Source organism: Dipodomys spectabilis, unplaced genomic scaffold (genome assembly GCF_019054845.1).
Source record: "Dipodomys spectabilis isolate Male_0828 unplaced genomic scaffold, ASM1905484v1 ptg000108l, whole genome shotgun sequence".
NCBI lineage: Eukaryota > Metazoa > Chordata > Mammalia > Rodentia > Heteromyidae > Dipodomys > Dipodomys spectabilis.
In genome coordinates, this window is record NW_024870785.1 from 233,081 (window position 1) to 259,574 (window position 26,494).

General features: G+C 45.7%; 1 protein-coding gene across 1 annotated transcript; it reads left to right on the top strand.

Annotated features, from left to right (window-relative positions):
* The first annotated feature begins 865 nt into the window (after nucleotides 1–865).
* Katnbl1 (katanin regulatory subunit B1 like 1) lies at nucleotides 866–24,748 on the top strand. The gene is made up of 10 exons (XM_042688006.1): nucleotides 866–988; nucleotides 11,259–11,386; nucleotides 13,629–13,669; nucleotides 16,967–17,246; nucleotides 19,590–19,708; nucleotides 20,920–20,970; nucleotides 21,312–21,401; nucleotides 21,753–21,842; nucleotides 22,962–23,055; nucleotides 24,137–24,748. The coding sequence occupies exons 2-10, from the start codon at nucleotides 11,273–11,275 to the stop codon at nucleotides 24,167–24,169; spliced, it is 912 nt and encodes a 303-aa protein (XP_042543940.1). The 5' UTR covers nucleotides 866–988; nucleotides 11,259–11,272; the 3' UTR covers nucleotides 24,170–24,748.
* Nucleotides 24,749–26,494: the final 1,746 nt, after the last annotated feature.

Genomic DNA, 26,494 nt, shown 5'->3' on the forward strand with positions numbered 1-26,494 from the left:
GGGGGGTGCGCCCGTGACCCCAGGCCCGCGGCGGGGGGTGCGCCCGTGACCCCAGGCCCGCGGCGGGGGGTGCGCCCGTGACCCCAGGCCCGCGGCGGGGGGCGCCGGTGACCCCAGGCCCGCGGCGGGGTGCGCCCGTGACCCCAGGCCCGCGGCGGGGGGTGCGCCCGTGACCCCAGGCCCGCGGCGGGGGGGTGCGCCCGTGACCCCAGGCCCGCGGCGGGGGGGTGCGCCCGTGACCCCAGGCCCGCGGCGGGGGGCGCCGGTGACCCCAGGCCCGCGGCGCGGTGACCCGCCCCGAGCCGCGGCGTGCCCCGTGTGCTTTTGTCTCCAATCCCCGCTGGTCGGTCCTGGGTCTTGCGCTCGGCCCGGGCGCCGTCCCTCAGCTCTTGGGCTCCAGGCCGGCGCTCTGCCGCTTGAGCCACGGAGCCACTTCCGGCTCCTTCTGCTGTGCTGCGGAGGACTCGAACCCAGGGCCCCTTCCCCGCCCGGAGCGCTTTGCTCTCTGGGCGCGCCCGGGGCGTCCAGATGCGATAGGACCAATCCGCGCCGCCCGGGACCCGCGGGCCGGCCCCGAGCCAGGCGTCGTGCGCGCCCGCGGCCGCCAGGGGGCACCGCGGCTCCCTGTCCCCGGGCGCCCGGCGGTGGGGGCGGGGCCAGGCCTGCGATGGGCGGGGCCTGGGAACAGAGCCTTGCCGGGCGGGGCCACGGCCTGCGATGGGCGGGGCCTGGGAACAGAGCCTTGCCGGGCGGGGCCACGGCCTGCGATGGGCGGGGCCTGGGAACAGAGCCTTGCCGGGCGGGGCCGCGGCCCGCGATGGGTGGGGCCGCGGGATGCCGGCCCGAGCTTTCCCGGCATGCCGCGCGCGCGGCGGCGTTTGAATGGCTGCGAGTCGGGCCCGGCCGGGAGCTGAGGGCTGCTCCGGGCTGCCGAGCGCGTCCGTCGGCGCGGGGCTGGGCTGGGACGTCGCGGCACCATGAGGCGCCGGTAAGTGACGGCGGGTCGAGCGGGACGCCGCGCCCGCCGGCCGTGCGGCCGGACGCGCCCGCAGGCCCCGCAGGCCCGGCGGGCGGGGTGGGGCGGACGCGGGCGGCGGCGGGGTCGCCGGGCGGGGCCGGGGTCGCAGGCGGGGCCGGCCGGGCGCCCGGACTGACCGGCTTTGGTCCCGAGGCCGGGCCCGGGCCTGGCCCGCGGAGGACCGCGCGGCAGCCGAGGCGCACCGACCGCTGGGCGCCCGGGGAAGGCCGCGACGGGCCGCGGACCGCGAGGGCGAGGAGCACGCCCGGTCCCGGGACGGCGGCGCCCGGCCGAGCGCGGGGCGAGCTCGGGCTGACCGCCGAGGCCGCGGGCGGCGGAGGCGCGGGGCCCGGGCTGACCGCCGAGGCCGCGGGCGGCGGAGGCGCGGGGCCCGGGCTGACCGCCGAGGCCGCGGGCGGCGGAGGCGCGGGGCCCGGGCTGACCGCCGAGGCCGCGGGCGGCGGAGGCGCGGGGCCCGGGCTGACCGCCGAGGCCGCGGGCGGCGGAGGCGCGGGGCCCGGGCTGACCGCCGAGGCCGCGGGCGGCCGGGCGGCGGAGGCGCGGGGCCCGGGCTGACCGCCGAGGCCGCGGGCGGCGGAGGCGCGGGGCCCGGGCTGACCGCCGAGGCCGCGGGCGGCGGAGGCGCGGGGCCCGGGCTGACCGCCGAGGCCGCGGGCGGCGGAGGCGCGGGGCCCGGGCTGACCGCCGAGGCCGCGGGCGGCGGAGGCGCGGGGCCCGGGCTGACCGCCGAGGCCGCGGGCGGCCGGGCGGCGGAGGCGCGGGGCCCGGGCTGACCGCCGAGGCCGCGGGCGGCGGAGGCGCGGGGCCCGGGCTGACCGCCGAGGCCGCGGGCGGCGGAGGCGCGGGGCCCGGGCTGACCGCCGAGGCCGCGGGCGGCGGAGGCGCGGGGCCCGGGCTGACCGCCGAGGCCGCGGGCGGCCAGGCGCGGGGGCGGCGGGGCCCGGGCTGACCGCCGAGGCCGCGGGCGGCGGAGGCGCGGGGCCCGGGCTGACCGCCGAGGCCGCGGGCGGCCGGGCGCGGCGGAGGCGGCGGGGCCGCGGCTCGCCCAGGCCAGCGCTCTCGCTGGAGCCTCAGCTCCACTTCCGGCTTTCTTTTCTGAGTCGTTTGTGTATTGGAGAAAAAGCTCACAGAGTTTCTTGCCTAGGCTGGTTTCGAACCACAGTGCTCAGGTCTCAGCCTCTTGAAAGGTGGCCAGGACTCTAGGCGTGCGCCGCGGTGCCTGGCTGGTGTCTCAGCGCTGAAGCTGTCGCAGCGCTGCTCTACCGAACGCCAAGCACCAGCGCACGTCTAGAAGACCCAAGTGCCCCCGTGTGAGCTGGTGTAGGACACACGCAGCCCGGTGAGCGAGGTTTCACAGAAGCCATGTCTGTACTCTGAGGTACCATTTTTTGCTCATTAGTAATCAAGCTTAAAGTCATCTCTGTGCTTGGGACTATGTCAGACAGATTGTATACTAAAGAAACCAGGAGGCAAATCTGGTTTTTAAGATAAGCAGCGACCAAAAGTGAATGTGATGCGCTTTGTTTGTGCAGTAGACACATGCTGGATGAATGAATCTTCTGCAAAACCAACAGTGGAAGGCATCAATTACAGGGTAGGTGGGAATTTTAGTGAGGAACTGTTCAAAGACTTGGAATTGGGATTTTTCTTTAGAACAGCCAGCATGGTCTATTTGGAAAGTTCCTGCTGAGTAAGTTTGTGAGGCAAGACTGAGAAGCATTGTATACCTCAGTGCCAGAGCCGACTAGGTCTGTTAGTGTGCACGTCCGCAGAGAGCAAGGCTGAGAAGCATTGAATACCTCAGCGCCAGAGCCGACTAGGTCCGCAAGAGAGAAGATGGGATTAGGGAGTTTAATCTTTATTTTTTATTTTTATTTTTTGCCATTCTTGGGGCTTGAACTCAGGGCCCAGCAGATCCCTGAGCCTGTTTGTGCTCAAGACTAATGCTCTACCACTTGAGCCACATCCTCACTTCAAGCGTTTTCTGAGTGGCTTATTGGAGGTAAGAATCTCACAGACTATCTTGCCTGCACGGCCTTTGAACTGCGATCCTCAGATCTCAGCCTCCAGAGTAGTGTGGATTACAGGTGTGGCCACTGGTGCTCCGCAGGTTTTAAAATTTTAAGTCAGTGGTTCTCAACTGGATGCATTTTTCCCTTTAGGGAATGTTTGGAAATGTCACCGAATGTTTGGAAATGTCACCGGAGTGGTGGTGGGAGGGGGAGGACACCTGTGGCTACTGACTGTTTACTTACTGGCTTCACACCAGCAACACTGGTACACATCCTACAGTTGGACAGCCATAAGAAGCACGCAGAAAGTGTCAGCGGTGCTGGGGCTGGCAGTGTTCAATGGCCAGCCTCTGCTGGTTTCTTTTGTTCTTATGGGAAGCGGGCACCATACTGCTCAAGCCACGCCTCCAGCCCTACTTCTGTGGACACCGGTCTGTCACACTTTTCTTAATCCTGTTCCAGTTATCCTAATTTTGCAACTAACATATAAATAATTTTCAGTAGCTTTTCATCTTTTATTCCTGAATAGAACTTTCCAGTGAATGGCTTCCTGGATTCCTAACTCAGCATCTGGGACTTCTACATTTTAGCCAGTCTGCTTTTCTAGTCTCTTCCCTTACAGTGACCTAGACTAATAATTATTAGTCCAGAAGGAAACAAAAGGTAGTTATTGTTATTACAGAGTATCTTTTTTTTTTGTTGGTCGTGGGGCTTGAACTCTGGGCCTGGGCGCTGACCCTCAGCTCTTCAGCTCAAGGCGAGGGCTCTACCACTTGAGCTACAGCGCCACTTCCAGTTTTCTGGTGGTTTATTGGAGATAGGAGTCTCACGGTCTCTCCTGCCCGGGCTGGCTTTGAACCACGATCCTCAGATCTCAGCCTCCTGAGTAGCTAGGATTACAGGCGTGAGCCACCAGCACCCCGCTCAGAGTATCTTTTAAAAGGAGAGGCTTCAAGACTTTTTCAAGAAGCTTTTATGGGGCTGGGAAGTGGCTCAGTGGTAGAGTGCTTGCCTAGCACGCATGAAGCCCTGGGTTCCGTTCCTCAGTACCATATAAACAGAGCTGGAAGTGGTGCTGTGGCTCAAAGTGGCAGAGTGCTAGCCTTGAGCCCAAGAGCTGAGGGACAGCACCCAGGCCCAGAGTTCAGGCCAAAAAAAAAAAAAAAAAGTCTTTATTGTGTAATATTCATTAATGGAGAGAATTGTCCAGTTTCTGAAAAAAAAAATAGCTTTGAGAACAAGAATCTTTAAAATTCCACATTAATAATTTTTCGTTCCCTGTTAGTAGACATGTTTGGAAACTTAGGTAATTAGAAGGATATTAAATTTGTTTATACTGCACTAGTTGATGGAGTTCACTGATCATTCTATGTCTGCAGCCTTGCTGGACGGCTTATCGGTAGTCTGGACTAGGTTATTTTGTAGTCAAATGGCCCCAGATCTCAATGACTTCAGATAACAAAGGTTTACGTCTCATCCGGTTGCAAGCTGTTGTCTGGGGCCCTGCTCTGTGTTGTCCGTGCTCAGGAATGTGGACGTGTGGAGAATTGGTGACCTTTGCTGGCTGCCATGCCAGAGGTAAGGTGATGCTCTTACAGGCTTTTGATGGTGGTTCCTTGGAGAGCAAGCCACATGACCCTGATGAGTAAGTGCGGATGATCATTTTCTGAAGGGAGGATTGAAACAGCATGACACAGTTTGTTTACCACAGTTGGACACTCACATTAACATTTTTAGGATTTCTTATTACTGGCTATTCCTGTTGACAAGGTTTTTATTTTTTTCTCTTTCTCTCTCTCTCGCTCTCTCTTTCTTCCTCCCTCCCTACCTTCCTTCCTTCCTTCTTCCTTTCTTTTTGGTGCCAGTCCTAGGGCTTGAACTCAGGACCTGGGTGCTCAAGCTCCTTTGTCTCAAGGCTAGTGATCTACCACTGGAGCCACTCCTCCACTTCTGGCTATTTTTGGTAGGAGTCTCAAGAACTTTCCTGCCCAGGCTGACTTCAAACTATGAACCTCAGATCTCAGCTTTCTGAATATTTAGAGTCACGGGCATGAGCCATGGCACCTGGCTCTAGTTGATGGTTTTTATAGAAAGAAATCGCAGAAAGATTTAGGAAAGTAAATATTTGTCCCAGTTTGTTTGGGCCAAATGGTTTGTGCCTATTGTCCTAGCATTTTTTAAAAATTCAGCAAAGATCTAACAATGAAGAAAGATCTAACAGGAAGAAATGGAAGAAACATTTCCTACTCCCCACTCAGGAAATGAGAGCAAAGAACTCCTTGTCCCAGAATAGTTCATGTTTGTGTGTGTTTGTGCATGTGCACACTCATATACACGTCTGCCTGCCTGCCTGCCTGCCTGCCTGCCTGCCTGTACAGGGCTTGAACTGAGAGCTTCCTGCTCTTGATTAGCTTTTTCATTCAACCTTGGTGCTGTACCATATGAGCCACACCTCCACTTCCAGCTTTTTTTCTTTTTTCTTTTGGTCTCGTTGTGGGCCTGGGTGCTGTCCCTTAGCTCTAGGCTAGCGCTCTACCACTTGAGCCACCTTCCCAGCCCAACTTCCAGCTTTTTTCTTGCTGTTTAATTAGAGATAAGAGTTTCATCTGTCCAGGCTGACTTGATACCTTGATCCTTAGAGGTCAGCCTCCTGAGTAGCTAGGCTAATAGATGTGAGCCACCAGCACTTGGCTTCCAGCACAGTTTTTTTTTTTTAAGTGATACTTCCTTTTACTCTCAAAAGGGTTCTAGCTTGAATATGGTTAGCTTGAATTGGGGATATATTATGTTTCTTATTCAATTATAGTTTCCAGTGTTGTCTAATTTGCTTCCTAAAATACTATAATACTATGTGTACTACTTATTTGTTCATTTTGTTGTCTTTCTCCTTCTTCCCCCCTCCCCCTCTTCCCTCTTCCCTCCTCTCCCCCCCCACGATCTTGAACTCTGGGCCTGGGCACTGTCCCTGAGCCTCTTTTGCTCAAGGCTAGCATTCTACCACTTGAGCCATGGTGCCATTTCCGACTGAGTTGAAACCAAGGCTTCATGCATGCTAGTCAAGTACTCTACCACTAAGCCACCTTCCCAGCCCCCCCCCCCCCCCTTTTTAAATAAAGATAAGCAAAGTGCTGTGCCTAGGACTTGTGATGCTTTTAGGGTCCCACAAAAATACCTTATAGAGCCTGGGCTCAGGCCTTACAGCTCTTACAGGCCTCATGCCCGGTACTCCTAGCTACTCAGGAGGCTGATCTCTGGGGATTGGGGTTTGAAGCCACCTAAAACAGGAAGTAAACTACTAAAAAAAAGCTGTGGCTCAAGTGGTATAGCACTAGCCTTGAGCACAGAGGTTCAGGGAGAGTGCCCAGGCCCTAAGTTCAAGCTCTAGGACTAGCAAAAAAAAGATTTTTTTTGGGGGGGGGGGTCTGGTCATGGGGCCTGAACTCTGGGCCTGGGCACTGTCCCTCAGCTTTTCAGCTCAAGGCTAGCGCTCTACCACTTGAGCCACAGCACCACTTCCGGCCTTTTTTTCTTTTTGCTTATGTGGTGCTGAGGAATCAACCCAGGGCCTCAGGCATGCAAGGCAAGCGCTCTACCACTGAGCCACCTCCCCAGCCCAAGATTTTTTTTTTTTAAAGAAAGAAAAAAGAATGTAGGTAACGGGAAGAGAAGGTCTGGGATTCAGCCTTGACTTTTACCTTTTTTTAATGTAGTTTTTCTTTTTATGCTGGGACTGGGCTTGAACTTAGGACCATGGCAGAAAATAAAGCAAGTTTGCAAAAGGTTAAAGATAAATTGGAAGCTAAAAAGCACTCATTGTAGAAAGTTGGCAGGAAAAGAAAACAGAAAGAGTATAGGAGTTGATAGGAGAAACCCGAGTATGTTTAAAAGGAGACGAAGAATCAGTTCAAAGGGAGAAACTGAAGATAGAAAAAAAAAGGGGTGGGGGGAGAGGGCAAAGTCTAAATTGAGGTGAGAAGGCAAGAACTGAATTAGATTAAGTTGTCCTAATTTTGAAAAGTTAAAATAGCCGGGCGCTGATGGCTCACTCCTAGCTGCGCAGGAGGCTGAGATCTGAGGATCATGGTTCAAAGCTAGCCCGGGCAGGAAAAGTCTTTGAGACGCTTATCTCCAATTAACTACCAGAAAACTGGAAGTGGCACTGTGGCTCATGTGGTAGAGGGCCTACCTTGAGCTGAAGAGCTGAGGGACGGCGCCCAGGCCCAGAGTTCAAGCCCCACAACTGACCCCCCCCCCAAAAAAAAAAAAAAAAGAAAAGTTAGACTCTGTTTAAAACATTATTAATATTTCTACCATTTTTTCCCCTTCGTAAAGGGAGTTATACATTTAAGCCACTTTCTGTGGCTGGCGTTAAGTTGAAATATTCTTCAGACTTGAAGATAATATTGGCTGAGCATGGCTGTTCAAGTTTGTCATCTTAGCTTCTTGGAAGGTGGCATTCATCTTGATTCAAGGCCAGCGTAGGCCATAGAGATCTACATCTCAGCCAGTAGTTGGACATGATGGTAGCAGCTGTCATTCCAGCTACAGGGAGGCTGGCTGTCACAGGCTGACCCCATTCAAAAGAGAAGGCTGAGTTTGGCCATGAGTGACTGCCTCAGAGCACAGAAGCACAGTCCACCTGGCCCAGGCTTTTAAAAAAGCAAGGCCCTCCCAGAGCAAAAAGGGCTGGAGGTGTGGCACAAGTGGTAGAGCACCTGCCTAGCCAGAATGAAACCCTGATACCAGCACCAAAAGTCTTCACTGTAGGAAATAGAGAAGCTTAATAACCAAGGGAAAAAAAGAGATGCAAGATGCATGGTTTTGTGTTTGGTCCTTTTTGTTGCAAAAACAAAAGTAAAATAGAGGGGTTGCCAGGTTATATGATAGCTCTAATATTTTCTTTTTTAGTGTTTTTTTGTTTTGTTTTGTTTTTTTTTGGCCAGTCTTGGGCTTGAACTCAGGGCCTGACCACTGTCCCTGAGGTTCTTTTACTCAAGGCTAGCACTCTACCACTTGAGCCAATTTAGCTTAGGCTAGCCTTGAACTTACTATGTGGGGGAAGCTGTCCTTGAAGTTAGGGTTGTTTTGCCTAAGTCTTAAATATACTGGGTCACTGGCATGTACCATTGGGCCCAGCCCATTTTTAACTTTTTGAGCTTGTAAATATTTTCTCCCATTCACTCTGAAGAATGTTTCTTTTGCTTGTTCATGTGCTTTTTCTTTGGTTATAATCTTGTTTGACTATGTTTGCTTTTGTTTCCTCTGCATGGGGGGGGGGGGGTGCTAATAGCTGGGTTTTGTGGGGGTTTTTTTGAATGGATAGATGTTGTGCATAACTTTGTTTGAAAAACCAGGATTATACCATGCATTGAGTTTCCTGGCCTGTGCTTTATTTGCTTATATATTTAGTTTTGTAGTGCTGGATAAACTCCAGGCTTAGCATATGTTTGGCAAGCTCTCTTCTATTGAAGTTCCTCTAACCCCATATCCTATGTTTTAAAACACCATTGTTTAAAGCTTCCCACTTTTCAAAACAATATTTCAGAATACTCTGTGTGTGTGTGTGTGTGTGTGTGTGTGTGTGTGTGTGTGTGTGTGTGTGTGTGTATGCATATATTTCAGAATACTCTGTGTGTGTGTGTATATGTATGCATATGCATGTATGCACGCATTGCACATGCCAGTGCTGGGGCTTGAACTCGGGGCCTGGGTGCCATTCCTGATCTTTTATGCTCAAAGCTAGCCCTGTACCACTTTGAGTTACAGCTCCATTTCTGGCTTTTTGGTAGTCAGTTGGAGGTAAGAGCCTCAGATTTTCCTGCCAGGGCTGAATGAATAATGAAGTGAATAAGATGCTAAGAAGATAAAAGCAGGGATTTAGGAGACTAAGCAGGGGCAGGTATGCTAACTTCACCTGTTACCATAGTGTACCTTTTCCTAAAATAACATGAGTACACTTGTAACTTATTTATTTATTTTAGAAAAAAAGAGCAGACTATATAATAGATCTGGAAGGATAAATTCTCTTTACATACTATCTCCTGCTAGAAAGGAAAAAGAGATCTATTCATACAATCTATTATGATGTCTGCCAAATCAAGTGATTAAACAGCTCTCAGTATTAGGTACTCCTTAAGTATTCACAGTAAGGAGTTACTCATCATACAGGAATGAAACATGTCTGGACTTCTGTGTCTAATACCATAAGTTATAGCTCAAGATCAAGTCAGTTTAAGCTTCTTTTTATATTAGTATACTACAGTGTATGGACTGGTTAGATTGTATTAGCAGGGGGGGCACCACTTGTGGCTTTTTGGTGGTTAACTAGAAAAAAGAGTCTCACATAACTACTACTTGGGCTTTGAACCATGATGCTCAGATCTCAACCTCCTCATTAGCTAGAGTTTCAGCCATGAGCCAGCAGCACCCCGCTTGTATTTAGCTTTTTATTTCACTGAGCATTTTTTTAAAAAATAACTGCTATTATAATAAAATAAGAAATATAGGAGTTTTACAGTTGAAGGCATCAGCATCTTTTTAATTTAACCCTAGGATATCAAACAACTCATGTAGGTATAGTGGCAGAGCACAAGACATAGACTCTCTGAATTTATCAGTTCATTTTCAACCCCATCTCTGGTTGAAAAGCATATCCTGACGCTTGTTTAAAGCCTCTGAGATGAGTACTGACTTTCTGGGAAAGTGGAGACAGATGGATAGATGAAGATAAGCAATAACCCATCTCCCAGGTCTTCCTCACTTCCTTTGGACAATCTGTTTCTCTAAGGTCCTCCAGGAGATTGAGAGGACTTAAAGACAAGTCCCAGCAGGCAGCTGCCACCCAAAAAATGAAAGCCAAGAATGTTTATGAAGGGAAGAGGAAAGAGAAGGCGAAAATGGGATTTTTCTAGAACAATCTTAGGGCCTGGGAATATGGATTTCTTTCTGAATTCAGCTCCCAGACGAAGTGCTGTGGTGTCTGCAGTACTTAGTTTAATAATGAGGCTTGGATCTTGTTACACAGAGGAGTAACAGGATTGAGAAAGCCAAGCCTGACCCCACCCACATGGGAGCGGTGCTTGCAGAAGAGTATCAGAAACACTGCTTCCAGGCTGGGGATGTGGCTCAGAGTGAGCTAAAGATATAAAATATTCCATGTTCATTAGTGATCGTGGAGAAGCAAACCATGAGATATGACTTCGCACTTGTTAGGATGGATATGGTAGTTTTAAATGTTGGCAAGGATGTGGAGAGATTGTAACTTTATATGCTGGGGGTTAGTCAGGGGCAGAGAGGGGAAGGAGAGCAGCTTTGGAAACCCAGAGTAGGAAAGAAGTTTAAGGGTTAGACATATAGGACAAATGAGATCTACATAGTCTGATTTCGGCTCCTTTGGCTGCCTAGGGCTCTTTTCTTTCTCTTTTTTTCTTGGTCATGTGTTTCCAAAGTTTAGGCTTTTGCACATTAAGATATGAGAGATACCACTACTTTTATAGACTTGAATTCCAGTCTAATAAACCAGGAATGACTGGTGATATGGAAAATGGGAGATTGATCTGTTGTGTTGACAGAAATATGTAATGTTATTGTAGCTGGTTGCAACTAAAGAATAAGAACCCTGTTTTCCTAGAATGCCTTGCCATATGCTTCCTCGGCGGAACTGTGTCAGTTGCTGTATTTCTAAGCCTCTTTTGCACAGTATAGAACCAGTAGAACCAGTGATACATGTTTATATGTGCATTAAAGAAATGATCATGGGAGCTGGGAAGATGGCTCAGTGGTAGAGCCCTTGCCTTGCATGCCTGAGGCCCTGGGTTCGATTCCTCAGCACCACATAAGCAAAATGAAAAAAAAAAAAAGCTGGAAGTGGCGCTGTGGCTCAAGTGGTAGAGCGCTAGCCTTGAGCTGAAGAGCTGAGGGATAGCGCCCAGACCCAGAGTTCAGGCCCCATGACTGGACCCCAAAAAAAAAAAATGTTTGGGGGGGAGGATTGGGTGGGGGGGAGGGGGGAGGCTGGGAAGGGAGGTGAAGGGTAAACAAAGGAGGAGGCTGCAATGCTTGGTAAGAAATATATGCATTATCCTGCCCATGTAATTGTAACCCCTCTGTACAGTTTGTTCTCAAATAAAATAAAATTAAATTAAAAAAAAAAAAAGAAATGATCATGCTCTTTTGCTTTTTGTGTATTATATTTTTATTTTGTTTAGGTATTTAAAGGATTATGGCATCTGAAACCCACAATGTTAAAAAACGAAATTTTTGTAATATTGAGGGTCATCCCATTGATCTTCCTAGAAAAAGGAACTCCAGTTTCACTAATAAGAACATGAAGGAGGTAAGTTCATGCTTTTAGGTAAGGAATAAGATTCCATTAATAGCCAAGCCTGTGTCAATCTGGCAAATTGCTTAAATAATGTTTAATAATTCTGCTTACTTTCCATGTTAAGTAAAAGTAGTGATGAAGTATAACCATTATATTCTTTTTTGGCCCAGGTACTATTTTGACAAGTTGAAGTTTAAATATTTTAGTTTCTGAGATGCCTTCCCTCAAACTCCTCCCCCAACCCCGCTATTGCTTTTTATTCATTCATTAGCACAGATATGTAATATTCTTTATGCTAACCTTCAATTCTCTCTCCTCTTTTTTTTTTTGTTGATAGTGAAGCTTGAACTCTGGGCCTAGGCACTATCCCTGAGCTCTTTAGCTTAAGGCAAGCACCCTATCACTTGAGCCACAGTGCCACTTCCAGTTTTCTGGTGGTTTATTGGAGAGTAGAGTCTCACAGACTTTTCCTGCCCTGGGCTGGCTTTGAACTGCGATCCTCAGATATCAGTGTCCTTAGTAGCTAGGATTACAGACAGGCGTGAGCCATCAGCAACCGCCCCCTCAATTCTCTTATGCAAATATAAATTTATGACTAGTAGTGTGAAAAATAGGGAGTAGATATGGGTTGTTGTATCTAATGGTTGAGACCACAGCATTAGGAGAGAATACTTTTTTTGTTGCTGGCCCTTGGGCTTGAACTCAGGGTCTGGGTGCTTTCTTTGAGAGAGAGAGAGAGAGAGTGTGTGTGTGTGTTTTGTTGGTCATGGGGCTTGAACTGGTGGCCTGGGCCCTGCCCCTCATCATTTTTGCTGATGCTCTATTACTTTCAGCCACAGCTCCACTTCTGGTTTTCAAAGCTGGGTGCTAAGGACTATGCCTATCATCCTAGCTACTCAGGAGGCTGAGATCTGAGGATTGCCATTTGAAGCCAGCCCAGGCAGAAAAAGCCTGAGACTCGTATCTCCAATAAAGTACTCAGAAAAAAGACAGTAGTGGAGCTGCGGCCCAAGTGTTAGAGCGCTAGGCTTGAGTACAAAGAGGCTCCAGGACAGTGTCCAGGTCCTGAATTCAAGCTCCAGGACTGGCCTAAAAAAGAGACCAGTTTTCAGGTGATTAATTGGAGATAAGAAAGTCTCATGGAGCCGGCACTGGTGGCTCACGCCTGTAATTCTAGCTACTCAGGAGGCTGAGATCTGAGAATTGCGGTTCAAAGCCAGCCCAGGCAGGAAAGTCTATGAAACTCTTATCTCCAATAAAGCACTCGAAAATGAAAACCGGAAGTGGCACTGTGCCTTAAGTGGTAGAGTGCTGAGCTGAAGAGCGCGGGGACAGCGCCCAGGCCCAGAGTTAAAGCCCCACGACCGACCAACAAAAAAAAAAGAAAAAGAAATTTAAAAAGAGTCTCATGGAATTTCCTACTCAGTCTGGCTTGGTACTGTGATCCTCAGCTCCCAGCCTCCAGAGTAGTTAGGATTACAGGTGTGAGCCACCACGCCTGGCTTCCATGACTTTTTTTTTTTTTTTTGCTCAAGTTCTCTAGTTCTCTACTACTTGAGCCACAGCTCTACTTCTGGCTTTTTGGTGTTTAATTGGAAAGGTAATTTAATTACAGGTCTCATGGTCTTTTCTACCTGACTGGCTTTTAATCTTGATCCTCCTATCTCAGCCTTCTGAGTAGCCAGGATTGAGAAAAAACTTTTTTTGTGTGCATGTCTGCTTGTCCTGGGGCTTGAACTCAGGACCTGGGCACTGTCCCTAAGTTTCTTTTGCTCAATGCTAACTCTGTCACTTTGAGCCATAACTTCACTTCTGGCTTTTTTGGTACTTTAGTGGAGATAAGAGTCTCACAGATTTTCCTGCTTGGACTGGCTTCAAACTTGATCCTCAGATCTCAGCCTCCTGAGTAGGATTACAGGCTTGAGCCACTAGTACCCAGCTTCACCAATGGCTCTGTAATCCTAGCTTTGCAGGAGGCTAAGATCTGAAGGAGGAATGATTGAGGTTCAAAGCCAGCTCAGACAGAAAAGTCTTCAAGCCTTCATCTCTAATTAACCAGCAAAAAGCCAGGCGGAGGCATGGCTCAAGTGGTAGAATGCCAGCAAGGAGCAGGAAAGCCAAATGATCATGAAGCCCTGAATTCAAGTCTCAGGACCAGCAAAAAATAGCCATTTTAAATTTGTTAACGTCAATCATAAGGTTTCTATAGCCGTACTAAAGAACATAACGTCCTACAACTATTTTCATTTTTCAGGTTAAGAAATCTCCAAAACAGTTGGCTGCTTACATAAATAGGTAAGGGCAAACATCAGAAGGTGGGTGAACAATGAAAACATGATTACAATAATAGCTTGCTGTTGAGCTTCTGTGCTGGGTTCTGCACTATCACTCACGCTCCTTCGAAGAGTGTACAGATGTTATGTGTCTAGCTTTAGTGGGAAAACTAATATCAGATGAAGCAATGACTGGTCAGGGCCTGTCAACCAGAAAGTTGTGATGTGTTGTTATTCTTAGGTGTGCCACCTCTGCAGGCCCTTCTGTAACACCACTGTTTTTCAGGAGCGGGGTTCCGGAGGCCTTTGAGCACATTTTTTTAGGTCAGACTTACTCTCCTAGAAATATTGAGACACTTTTAGTTTTACTCTCTTGCAAATGTACAGTAGTTTTCTGTGGTATGACATTTAATAACATGAGACCAAATGTAGAAGCAGAAATGAGAACCCAGCTGTCTTCTGTCAAACCAATTTGTAAAAATATAAACTACTATTCTTAGTGTCTTTTTTGTTTTTTCATTTTCATTCTAGAATATATTCATGTGCTAAAATATTCTGTGCTAGTGTGTCTGTTAATCAGCTTTGAGCCACTGTTATAGACTATGTGAGATAAGCAATTTACAAAGCCTGGCACTGGTTGTTCACACCAAAATCCTAGCTACTCAGAAGGCTGAGATCTGAGGATTGTGGTTTGAAGCCAGCCTGGGCAGGACAGTTCCATATTATTTCCAATTAACCACCAAAAAAGCTGAAAGTGGAACTGTGGCTTAAGTAGTAGAACACTACCCTTGAGCCAAAAATGCTCAGGGACAGTGCCCTAAGTTCAAGCCCCAGGACCAGCACCAAAGAAAATTTAAAAAATAAATTTCCAGGCGCTTGGTGGCTCACACCTGTCATCGTAGCTACTCAGGAGGATCACGGTTTAAAGCCAGCTCAGGCAGGAAAGTCAATGAGACTCTTATCTCCAGTTAACCACCAGAAAACCAGAAGTGGCTCTGTAGTTGTAGAGCACTTGCCTTGAGCTGAAGAGCTCAGAGACTGCGCCCAGGCCAGAGTTCAAGCCCCACAACCGACCAAAAAAAAAAAAATGAGGAAGAAATGTTGATTTTGGTGGGTGTGGTGATAACAAGTCTGTCTTGTCAGGACTTGAGATGTTGAGACAGTAGTAGTATTGTAAGTTGAAGGCCAGCCTGAGCTACATTGCAAGACTGTCTTACCCTGGTGACCGAACTTTATTCCAGCAGGCTCCACCTCCTAAAGGCTCTAATACCCCAGCCACATCAGCCTGGCACCAAGCCTGTATCACTAGATTAGTCTTCTTTATCCCCTCCCCACCCAGTCTTCATTAAAAAAAATTAGCAAGGGGCTGGGAAGGTGGCTCAGTGGTAGAGCGCTTGCCTTGCATGCCTGAGGCCCTAGGTTCGATTCCTCAGTGCCACATAAGCAAAAAGAAAAAAAGCCGGAAGTGGCGCTGTGGCTCAAGTGGTAGAGCGCTAGCCTTGAGCTGAAGAGCTGAGGGACAGCGCCCAGGCCCAGAGTTCAGGCCCCATGACCGGACCCCCTCCCCCCCCCAAAAAAAAAAATTAGCAACGATTTTAGTTTCATAAGGTCAAAGTAGGTAGAAATGGAAAAGAGAAACAAACATTTCTGTTCCTCATTCAGAAAACAGGATTTTTTTTTTTTTTTGATCGGTCATGGGGCTTGAACCCTGGGCCTAGGCGCTGTCCCTCAGCTCTTCAGCTCAAGGCGAGCGCTCTACCACTTGAGCTACAGTCCCACTTCCTGTTTTTCTGGTGGTTTATTGGAGATAATAGTCTCACGGACTTTCTTGCCTGGGCTGACTTTGAACCGTGATCCTCAGATCTCAGCCTCCTGAGTGGCTAGGATTACAGGTGTGAGCCACCAGCGCCCGGCTCAGAAAACAGGATTAAAGACTCCCCAGTCCTCAAAAAATTTCTTTCTTTCTTTATTTTGTGCTGGTTCTGGGGCTGAGGCACTGTCCTGGAGCTTCTTTCGTGTTCAAGCTATCCCTCCACCACTGAGCCACAGCTCTAGCAGGCTTCTTTGGTGGTTTATTGGAGATAAGTCTCATATCCCTGGTGCCAGTGGCTCACACCGTAATCCTAACTACTCTTGTTTTTTGTTTTTTGTTTTGCTGGTCATGGGGCTTGAACTCTGGGCTTCGGTGCTGTCCCTCCCCGCTTCAGCTCAAGGCAAGTGCTCTACCGCTTGAGCCACAGTGCCACTTCCAGCTTTCTAGTGGTTTATTAGAGATAAGAGTCTCACGGACTTTCCTGCCCGGGCTGGCTTTGAACCGCCATCCTCAGCTCTCAGCCTCCTGAGCCACCGGCGTCCAGCTGCATGAGACTCTTTACCTCTCATAAATCACCAGAAAACCAGAAGTGGTGCTGTGGCTCATTTGGTAGAGTGCTTGCCTTGAGCTGAAGAGCAGAGGGACAGTGCCCAGGCCCAGAGTTCAAGCCCCACAATTGACAAAATGAACGAAAACAACAACAAAAAGAATCTCATGGGCTGGCTTGGAACCATGATCCTCTGATCTTAGCCTCTGAGTAGCTAGGATTATAGGTATGAGCCACCTGTGTCTGGAAGTCCTCCAAAAAAAAAAAAAAAAAAAAAAAAAAAAAAATATATATATATATATATACACACACACACACACACACACACACACATACACTTTTTTTTTTTTGCCGGTCATGGGGCTTGAACTCTGGGCCTGGGCACTGTTCCTGAGCTCTTCTGCTCAAGGCAAGTGCTCTATCACTTGAGCCACAGCGCCACTTCCAGGGTTTTTTGCTGGTCATGGGGCCTGAACTCTAGGCCTGGGTGCTATCCCTCAGCTCTTCAGCTCAAGGTGAGCGCTCTACCACTTGAGTCTCAGCACCACTTCTGGCTTTTTCTGCTTATGTGGTGCTAAGGAATTGAACCCAGAGCCTCAGGCTAGCACTCTACCACTGAGCCACCTTCCCAGCCCAGTCCTCAAAATTTTTATGAGTATAAACCATACCAAAACGTTTGAAACATGGTTAAAAGCACTCTATCCTATGAAATTTGTTCTATTGTATCTGTCATACTCAAATGTACATAAGCTTTATTAAAATAGTTTAAAATATTAAACTGCAGTTGTCACTTTGCTAGAACATATCACATACATTATGTTGCCTTCTATATAATTTGTAACTTTTAGTTACATCTGCTTTTAATGGATTATAATTACAAAATATGACTGAATTTATTTTTAGAACTTTCAAACATTTACATATTTTTTCACTTAAGAAAATGAATTCTTTTTTTACAGAACAGTGGGAAAAGCTGTGAAAAGCCCAGATAAACTACGTAAAGTGATCTATCACAGAAAAAAAGTTTATCATCCCTTCCCAAATCCTTGTTACAGAAAAAGACAGTCCCTTCCAAGTGGGGGCTGTGACATGGCAAATAAAGAAAATGAGCTGGCTTGTGCAGGCCATCTGCCTGAAAAGTCACACCATGATAGTCGAACGTACTTGGTTAACTCCAGTGAAGCTGGTTCTTCACAAACAGAAAGCCCATCATCAAAATTTAGTGGTTTTTTTTCTGAGGTAAGTCATACTTCTAAAATAATTTTTAGCTTGACTTTATTCCATTATACTACTGTTTTTCATTTCCTTGCCTTGTTAGTCTATTAGCAGAGTACCTTACCACCTGTTGAATACAGATTTTGAGTGATAGTAACTTCCTGAGGTGCTTTGTTAGACCAACCAAATTGCATCAGAAAATTCTGTAAACTAGCAGTATCGAAGATAGAACAAAATGCTTCATAAGCTGCTACACATAGCCAGCGTGGTAAGTTAGCCAGTGGAGGTTTAAAGGAAAGCAAAAGGAGGATTATTTCTTAGAATGTAAGTAACTAAAACCCATTATTGGGTGGCCTCTCAAAATTGCCTACAGGAGGGTTTATTCAGCCAACCCTGGTAGCTATTCTATTCTTAAAGTTAATCTTTTTTTTGGCCAGTCCTGAGGCTTCAACTCAGGACCTGGGCACTGTCCTTGAGCTTCTTTTGCTCAAGACTAGCTCTCTACCACTTGAGCCTCAGCCCCACTTCCAGCTTTTTCTGTGTATGTGGTACTGAGGAATTGAACTCAGGGCTTCATGCATGCTAGGCAAGCACTCCACCATTAAGACACATTCCCAAGCCCCTGTAAAGTTAATCTTTTTATTTTACTTTATTTTATTATAAAGATGCTGTACAGAGGGGTTTTATAGTTACGTGAGTGAGGTACTGAGGACATTTCTTGTTGAACATTGTTACCCCCCTCCTTTGTTTTTCTCCTACTATCACTTCCCTCCCTCACTCCTTCCTCCCTGTAAAATTTATCTTAAACTATTTGCACGTATTTACATGTGTCAGGATGTTTGACTATATAGGTTTAGTAAGCAAAAGCAATATAGAATCAATCTAAATAAATAATAGCATATAAGGACTAGGGTTATGCCAGATTTTTCAAAATTAGGTTGATGTTTTGATATTGAAAAATGTCATATTTATATCATCATACATTCAAAAGCACAGTAACTTCTGTTTGCCTTTATCTAGAAAATGGTTTGGAAAGATGATCTGGGAAATGATGTTACATGTTTTTGTGGGCCAGTAGGGAGTATTTAGTTTTTGTCTTACATAATTCTGTGTTATACATTGAACAACACTAATATATTCCCCTGTGTAAAAGTAGAAACATCTAAATGATAAAAGATAGCGCCACGGAACTGAGGTGTAGTTCCTTTCGCATGGCATTTAGTTGTTAATGACTAGCTCATATGCCTGTCTACCATTTCCCTTTATAAGTACCTATAAAGTTCTAGGTTTATAGGATACAAATTTTTTTTCTTTTTTTCTTTTTTTGGTCCGGTCGTGGGGCCTGAACTCTGGGCCTGGGCACTGTCCCTCAGCTCTTCAGCTCAAGGCTAGCGCTCTACCACTTGAGCCACAGCGCCACTTCCGGCTTTTTTCTTTTTGCTTATGTGGTGCGGAGGAATAGAACCCAGGGCCTCAGGCATGCAAGGCAAGTGCTCTACCACTGAGCCACCCTCCCAGCCCCCAATTTTTTTTTTTCTTTAGCCATTTCAGGGGCTGGGACTGTCTCTGAGCTTCTTTTGCTCAAGACTCACACTCTAGCCTTGAGCAAAAACAAGCTCAGGGATAGTGCCTAGGCCCTAAGTTCAAGCCCAGGACTGGGAAAACAAAACAAAAAAATATTAAGCAGGAAGTGGTGCTGTCGCTCAAGTAATAGAGTGCTAGCCTTAAGCTGAAGAGCTGAGGGACAGCGTCCAGGTCCAGAGTTCAGGCCCCACCACCAACAACAACAGAAAAAGACTAGCATTCTACCACTTGAGTCACAGTGTCACTTCTGTAGTACTGAGGAACCGAACCCAGGGCTTCATGCATTCTAGGCAAGTACTCTATCACTAAGACACATTCCCAGTGACAAAAATATTTTGAATTACTTTTTGTTAATGTTACCAAAGATAAATATGACTTAAATTTGTTCACATCATTACTTGATACGTACAACTGCAATATTCTTTTTTGAGGGCCAATATAAAGAATCGCCTTTGCATAATTTAAAACTGTCTCCCACACTGTTTTAATTCAAAAATATACTCTCATATCATGTTTCAGTGTGCTTTTTTTTTGGGGGGGGGGGGAGGGGGGGGTATCGGTTGTGGGGCTTCAACTCTGGGCCTGGGCGCTGTCCCTCAGCTTTTCAGATCAAGGCTAGGGCTCTAACACTTGAGCCACAGCACCACTTCCAGCTTTTTCTGTTTATCTGGTACTGAGGAATCGAACCCAGGGCCTCATGCATGCGAGGCAAGCACTCTACCACTGAGCCACCTTCCCAGCCTTCAGTGTGCTTTTTAACAAATGAGTTTTTTTGCCTTTTAGGTTTCTCAGGATCATGAAACAATGGCTCAAGTTTTATTCAGCAGGAATTTGAGGTTGAATGTAGCTTTAACGTTCTGGAGAAAGAGAAGTATAAGTGAACTTGTAGCATACTTAGTGAGGTAAGAGACCTTTTTATTTTTATGCTCTCTTGGTTCATCACAGGTAACTTTCAATGTGATATTAGAAGTGCCCTTTTAGAGAATGTTTGCATGGCTAAAATTTAAACTGTTTAAATTTATTTTCAGTCATCAAAATCTAAGAGTAACTAGAATCTACAAAAACATCTGTTATTATCAGATTGAACAAAGCCGTTGCTTTTTCTGTTTTTTTTTTTTTTCCTGCTTATGTGGTGCTGAGGAATCGAACCGAGGGCTTCATGTATGCAAGGCAAGCACTCTACCACTGAGCCACCTTCCCAGCCCCAGCTGTTGCTTTTTCTGGTTATGATTTTCATTTATAAAACTAATCAATACTGGTGTGAAAAGTTACCTTTTATTATTTTTTATTTTTATTTAATTGTTTATTTTTTGGCCAGTCCTGGGGCTTGTACTCACGCCCTAGGCAGTGTCCCTGAGCAGCTTTTTTTGCCCAAGGCTAGCACTCTACACTTGAGCCACTACGCCACTTCTGGTTTTTCTGTTTATGTGAGACTGAGGAACCTATCCCTGGGCTTCATGCATGCTAGGCAATCACTCCACCACTAAGCCTCATTCCCAGCCCGAACTAAGCTTTTTGTTGTTGTTGTTGGAACTAGGACTTAAACTCTGGGCCTGGGTGCTGTCCCTGAGCTCTTTAGTGCAAAGTGAGTACTCTACCACTTGAGCCACACTGGCTTTCTGGTGGTTAATTGGAGATAAGAGTCTCAGGGACTTTCCTGCCCAGGCTGGCTTTGAACTGTGATCCTCAGATCTCAGCCTCTTGAGTAGGATTACAGGTGTGAGCCATTGGCATCCAGGCTTGAGTGGGAATTTTAAGCACTCTTTTCTTATATTCAAATCTCTCAGATTTGAACAAGGGCTTTGTTAGCCACCTTATTTAAAAATAATCTCCCACATTCTTTCATTTCTCTATGTAGCATTTACCATGGCCAATCTCTATATTTTATTTATTTGCTTACGATCTGTCTCTGACCCACTACTTACTCTACCACTCACTCACAGTGGAATGCAAGCCCTGTCCCTTCTCTATGGCATGACACCAGCACCTGGCTCATCACAGATGATGGAATTTTTTTTATGAAAGAGCAAATTTCTCAAAATCACAATGGTGACTAAATGAAGCTAAGTAAGGAAATTGTCTCTAAGCATTGCTGCCCATTTTGTACTCACAGGATAGAAGATCTTGGAGTTGTGGTAGATTGCCTCCCTGTGCTCACCAACAGGTAAACACAGTTTTTCAGAAAAAAGTAAGCTTAAAGAACAAGTGGAAGCCGGGCGCCGGTGGCTCACGCCTATAATCCTAGCTACTCGGGAGGCTGAGATCTGAGGATCGAGGTTCAAAGCCAGCCCTGACAGGAAAGTCCGGGAAACTCTTTATCTCCAATAAACAACCAGAAAACTGGAAGTGGCGCTGTAGCTCAAATGGTAGAGTGCTAGCCTTGAGCTGAAGAGCTGAGGGACAGCGCTCAGGCCCAGAGTTCAAGCCCTACAACCGACCAAAAAAAAAAAAAAAAAGAACAAGTGGAAGCCTGTTCATGTTTTTATAACTTAGTGTTTCTTTTAGTTTGCAGGAAGAAAAGCAGTATGTCTCACTTGGCTGCTGTGTAGACTTGTTGCCTCTAGTAAAGTCATTACTTAAAAGCAAATTTGAAGAGTAAGTGCTGATCTGAATCTCAGCTCATCCTTTTTTTGTTGGCATTCTCAGTGTTGTGCTTTGTTGTGCTTTGTGAGTGTCTGTGCTTAGTGGGATGGGCTCCATGAGACACAAGGTTTCCTTTCCCTCCGGTAAGAGCTAGGAAGCAGTTGAACAACTGCAAAAGCATCTGTGCGCAAGCTACATAAATTTCCAGCTTTATTAAATCGATCTTGAAAGTAGTGGGATAGGACTTGAAAAGGGAAAATCCAAAACCAAGGAGTTTGTGTGTTTTGTGGGCAGGGGGAAATGCCATCTTTTATAAAAGCTTAGATGAAAACACTTGAATTTTGTCCCATTATATCATTTCAGGTATGTAATAGTTGGTCTAAACTGGCTTCAAGCAGTAATAAAAAGGTGGTGGTCAGAACTGTCATCCAAAACAGACGTTATAAATGATGGGTGAGTACAGTTCATGCTAACTTCTTTTTTTTTTTTTTTTTCAGACTACTCAGGTTTATTTTATTCAAAATCATATAATCTAATATTGGGAAAAGATACTTGCAATCTCCTTTCCCATTAAGCTTGGGAACTCCTTCCAAAACATCCCTGGCAATGATTGTTTGGTCTTAGCTTGACTTTAAACTCATCCAGTGTAGGTTTAGCTCTCCATGCTAACTTCTTTTTTCAGAGCAACAGCTTAATTAAAAGAGGTGATAATTTTGCCCCATGATCCTCAGTATTTATGTTCTTCTCTTCATTGTCAGAGAAATACTCAGTTGAGATACTGTTACTTTGTGAAAAATCAGACATGAAAGCTGAATTTGAGAGCCCAGAGTCTCTTCTTCTAGCAGAATTATACCCTTCATTTTATCTTTTTATTTGCCTTTTTTTTTTTCCCCCCAGTCCTGGGGTTTGAACTCTGGGCCTGTGCATTGTCCCTGAGCTGCTTTTGCTCAAGGCTAGCACTCTACCCCTTGAGCCACAGTGCTACTTCTGGTTTCTTATCTCTAGTTAACCACCTGAAAACCAGAAGTAGAGCTGTGGCTTCCAGGCAGTTTGAAGCCAGCCTGGCAGGAAAGCCTATGAGATTCTTATTTTTATTTTTTGGGTCAGTCATGGGGCTTGGACTCTGGGCCTGGGCACTGTCCCTGAGCTCTTCATTTCAAGGCGAGTGCTCTACCACTTGAGTCACAGCACTACTTCCAGTTTTCTGGTGGTTAACTGGAGATAAGAATATGAGACTCTTGGGCTGGGATGTAGCTCAGTGGCAAAGCACTTGCCTAGCAAGTGCAACGTCCTGGGTTCAATCCCCAGTACCAAAAAAGAAAAGACAAAAAAAAAAAAAAAAGAATGTGAGACTCTTATCTCCAACTAACCAGCAGAAAACCAGAAGTAGAGCTGTGGCTAATAGTAGTAAAGCAGTAGGTTTGAACACTAAAGCTCCCAGGTCCTGAATTCAAGCCTCATGACTAACAACAACAACAAAAAAATTGGAAAACTTTTCATTAATTCAGCATGTCTACTATCAAAGTCCATATTCTATCTGTGCTCATTTTTCTTTTTTTTCCTCTCTCACAGAAATATTAAGATTTTAAAACAACAATTAAGTGGATTGTGGGAACAGGAAAACCATCTTACTTTGGTTCCAGGATATACTGGTAATATAGCTAAGGTAATCTACATTTAAACATAAAAGTCAGACATCAAAATTAGAAATAAAGCCAGGCACCAGTGGCTCACACCTGTAATCCTAGCTACTCAGGAGGCTGAGGTCCGAGGATCACGGTTCAAAGCCAGCCCGGGCAGGAAAGTCCATGAGACTCTTATCTCCAATAAACTACTAGAAAACTGGAAGTGCCACTGTGGCTCAAGGGGTAGAGCACTGGCCTTGAGCTGAAGAGCTGAGGGAGAAGTGCCTAGGCCCAGAGTTCAAACCCCCATGACCGACAAAAAAAAAAAGAAAAGAAAAATAATATTAGGGGCTGGGCACGGGGTTTAGTGGTAGAGTGCCTGCTTCATGCATGAGGCCCTGGGCTCGATTTCTCAGCACCACATAAACAGAAAAAGGCAGAAGTAGCTCTGTGGCTCAAGTGGTGGAGTGCTAGCCTTGAGCTGAAGTGCTGAGGGACAGCGCCCAGGCCCAAAGTTTAGGCTCCAGGACCAACAACAACAACAAAAATTAGAAATAGTACTATTATACATGTACAAACTCTCCAAATCTCTTGGTAAAATTATTTTGTGCTGTGCTAATACAATCTAAAGTCAGTTTTGTGTTTGTGATGCTAAAATCTTAGAGATACTAATGTGACTGGGGCAGGAAACACAAGAATTAGCCACTGAGTATGTTTTCACACATCTGCAGAATGCTGTGCAAGAACTTGTTTTGTTTTTGTGTCAGTACTGAGGCTTGAACTCGGGTCCCTTAGCTGTCCCTTAGCTTTTTCCACTCATGGCTAGTGCTCTACCACTTGAGCCACATCTGTACTTCTAGCTTTTGTTGAACATGTGCTTTATTCCAAGCTCTGTTCCAAACAAATACAGATTTAAGTAAAAGTTGAAGGCTCTGAGGACGTGGCTCAAAAGGAGGCCCTGAGGTCAAACCCTAGTACTGAAAAAAAAAGTAAAACTTGTCTTTTTTCTTTGAGTTAAAAAAAGATCACAAAAGGAATCTAAGAAACTTTTAGGAAGGGAAAAGAAAATGAGTTATGTATAAAGTTACTGCAATAGCTAATGAAATGTTTTTATCTTTCAAGGATGTAGATGCTTATTTATTACAGTTGCATTGAGAGATTTCATCTACTAAGGAGCATCTGGTTATTCTGAACATCATTGGACGATATGATTTCCCCAAATAGGTCTCTTCTGAGAACTGTGAACTGTGGGGGGAAAAAATCAAAATCCTTTTTCTTTCAAAAGCCACATAATGAAACCACTAATGAAACTTGTAGCAATCTACTTCACATTGAAGTGGAAAAATATCCAAAAGGAGCAGCTCCAACTTCAGAGAGGTGGAAATGCACTGTGAAGATTGTTCACCTGCTGCTTTGGGATGCTTGGCTATTTGGTAACAATGTTTAAGAACTACTGGTCTTAACTGCAATCCTGCAAAGGAAGATCATTTATACTATATGAGGAAATAAGAGAGGACTTATTACTAGAACTACAAAAATCAATCATTAATTTTTGTGTTTTGTAAGAAACACTATAATGGATGCAGCTATTTTCTTATGTAGAAAAGACTTTGAAAGTTTGAAACACCATAGTAAGTAATCAATATTAAAATTTTTTTTTGTCCACACTGACACTGTGTATAAAAATGCCTTAATTATTAATAAGCCAATGTGATAGGATACCAATATCTGTTTTTTTAAAAAAAAATTAAAACCAATCATGCTTCTGGCATGATGAAAATCATGGAAATAAATCAGGGGTTTACATTTATGTAGTGTTGTTCTGTGAAACATACTCCACACATTTTGAAACTTGAGAGTGTATTTTTAGTATTTCTGATTTTTTCCCACAATTCTCCTATCACGTATGTATTTATCTATATAAAGAAAAAGATGAATATGTATATCTATGAATGTTTAACTGGAAATGTGCAGAGCTGACTAATTTATATCTGCTTTTTGTACATAGATTTCTAATATTTTTCATTTCTGTGTTCTTTAAACTGCTTCTATTTGAGTATAAATTCACTAAATATTTCTATTTTTTTGCTTTTTTAATTCTAATTTTTTTATATGAATTCGAATTCTTTTTCACTACATTTGCTTTCAAGAATTACTATACAGTGATTTAGAATTGTTTACAGTTCTGGTAACTGACCTTGTATTTTAACTTCCAACTTAATGTTACTACCTCCTCTAATGGTTAGTATGGAATGCCAGAAAACTGTATGTGATTTCTTTTTTTTTCTGGTCTTTCTCGTGGGGTTTGCACTCGGCCTGGGCACTGTCCCTCCGCTCTTTGCTCAAGGCTAGCACTCCTGAGCTGCAGCACCACTAACAGTTTTCTGAGTGGCTTATAGGTGATAAGAGTCTCATGGACTTTCCTGCCCAGGCTGGCTTTGAACCTCAATCTTCTGATCTCAGCCTCCTGAGTAGCTAGGATTACAGGTGTGGGTCACTGGCACCCAGCTTGTGGTCATTTTTTTAAATGCCAGTGTTAGTTTCTGAACCTGGTTCTACAATTTTGTTACAACTCTTAATCTTCCATATCTTGAAAGTGATTGGAGTTTGATACCACAACTAGTGGCTCATATTACCTTCTCTTTTTTATGCTGGTCTTGGGGCTTGAACTCAGGGCCAGGTGCTGTCCCTGAGCTTTTTTGCTCAAGGCTAGTGCTCTACCACTTGAGCCACAGCTCCAATTGTAGCTTTTTTGGTGCTTAATTGGAGATAAGAGTCTTACAGACTGCCCTGCCTGGGCTGGCTTTGAATGGTGATCCTCAGATCTCAGCCTCCTGAGTAGCTAGTTACAAGCATGAATCATTGGCACCCAGCTATCCTCTTTAATAAGGCTGACAGTCATCTGGACAAAGATACACATTTCAGTGTTTCTAAAAACTGTACATCTTTAACATTTACCTAGTTAGTGACTATTGCTATGAATTCTCAGTGTCTTGCTATAAACATGTTAAAATGTTACTTTACACTGAGCTACTCTCTCTTTTATTGGCTGATATCAGTTACAGTTACACTCTTAGGTCTTCACACCCATTTACACCCTATTCAATCAGTTTCATCCCCTGCATACACAAGTTGTTTCTGTGTACCTCTTTCATGCAGCTTCCTTACAGTGAGCATTGGTTACAGTAACTGGTTATTACATCATTAGATGAGGTTAATTCGAGATTACTGCACTCTCTTGGTTTGAGTGATGAATTATTTCTGAAGACATCTTCCAGAATGTAAGAATTTAAATTGTAAACCTGTGTCATCTCTGAAAACTTAAGGTGATGAAATACAGCTTTTCTTTGTTTTAATTTCGTTTGTTATCATAGTCTTCTTATTTAACCATTTGAGTAGGGTCACTTGGTTGGAGAGTAGCTAAGGATAGGAACTGGTCCTCTTAAGTTTGTTCAGAATAATTTCATGACTACAGATTGT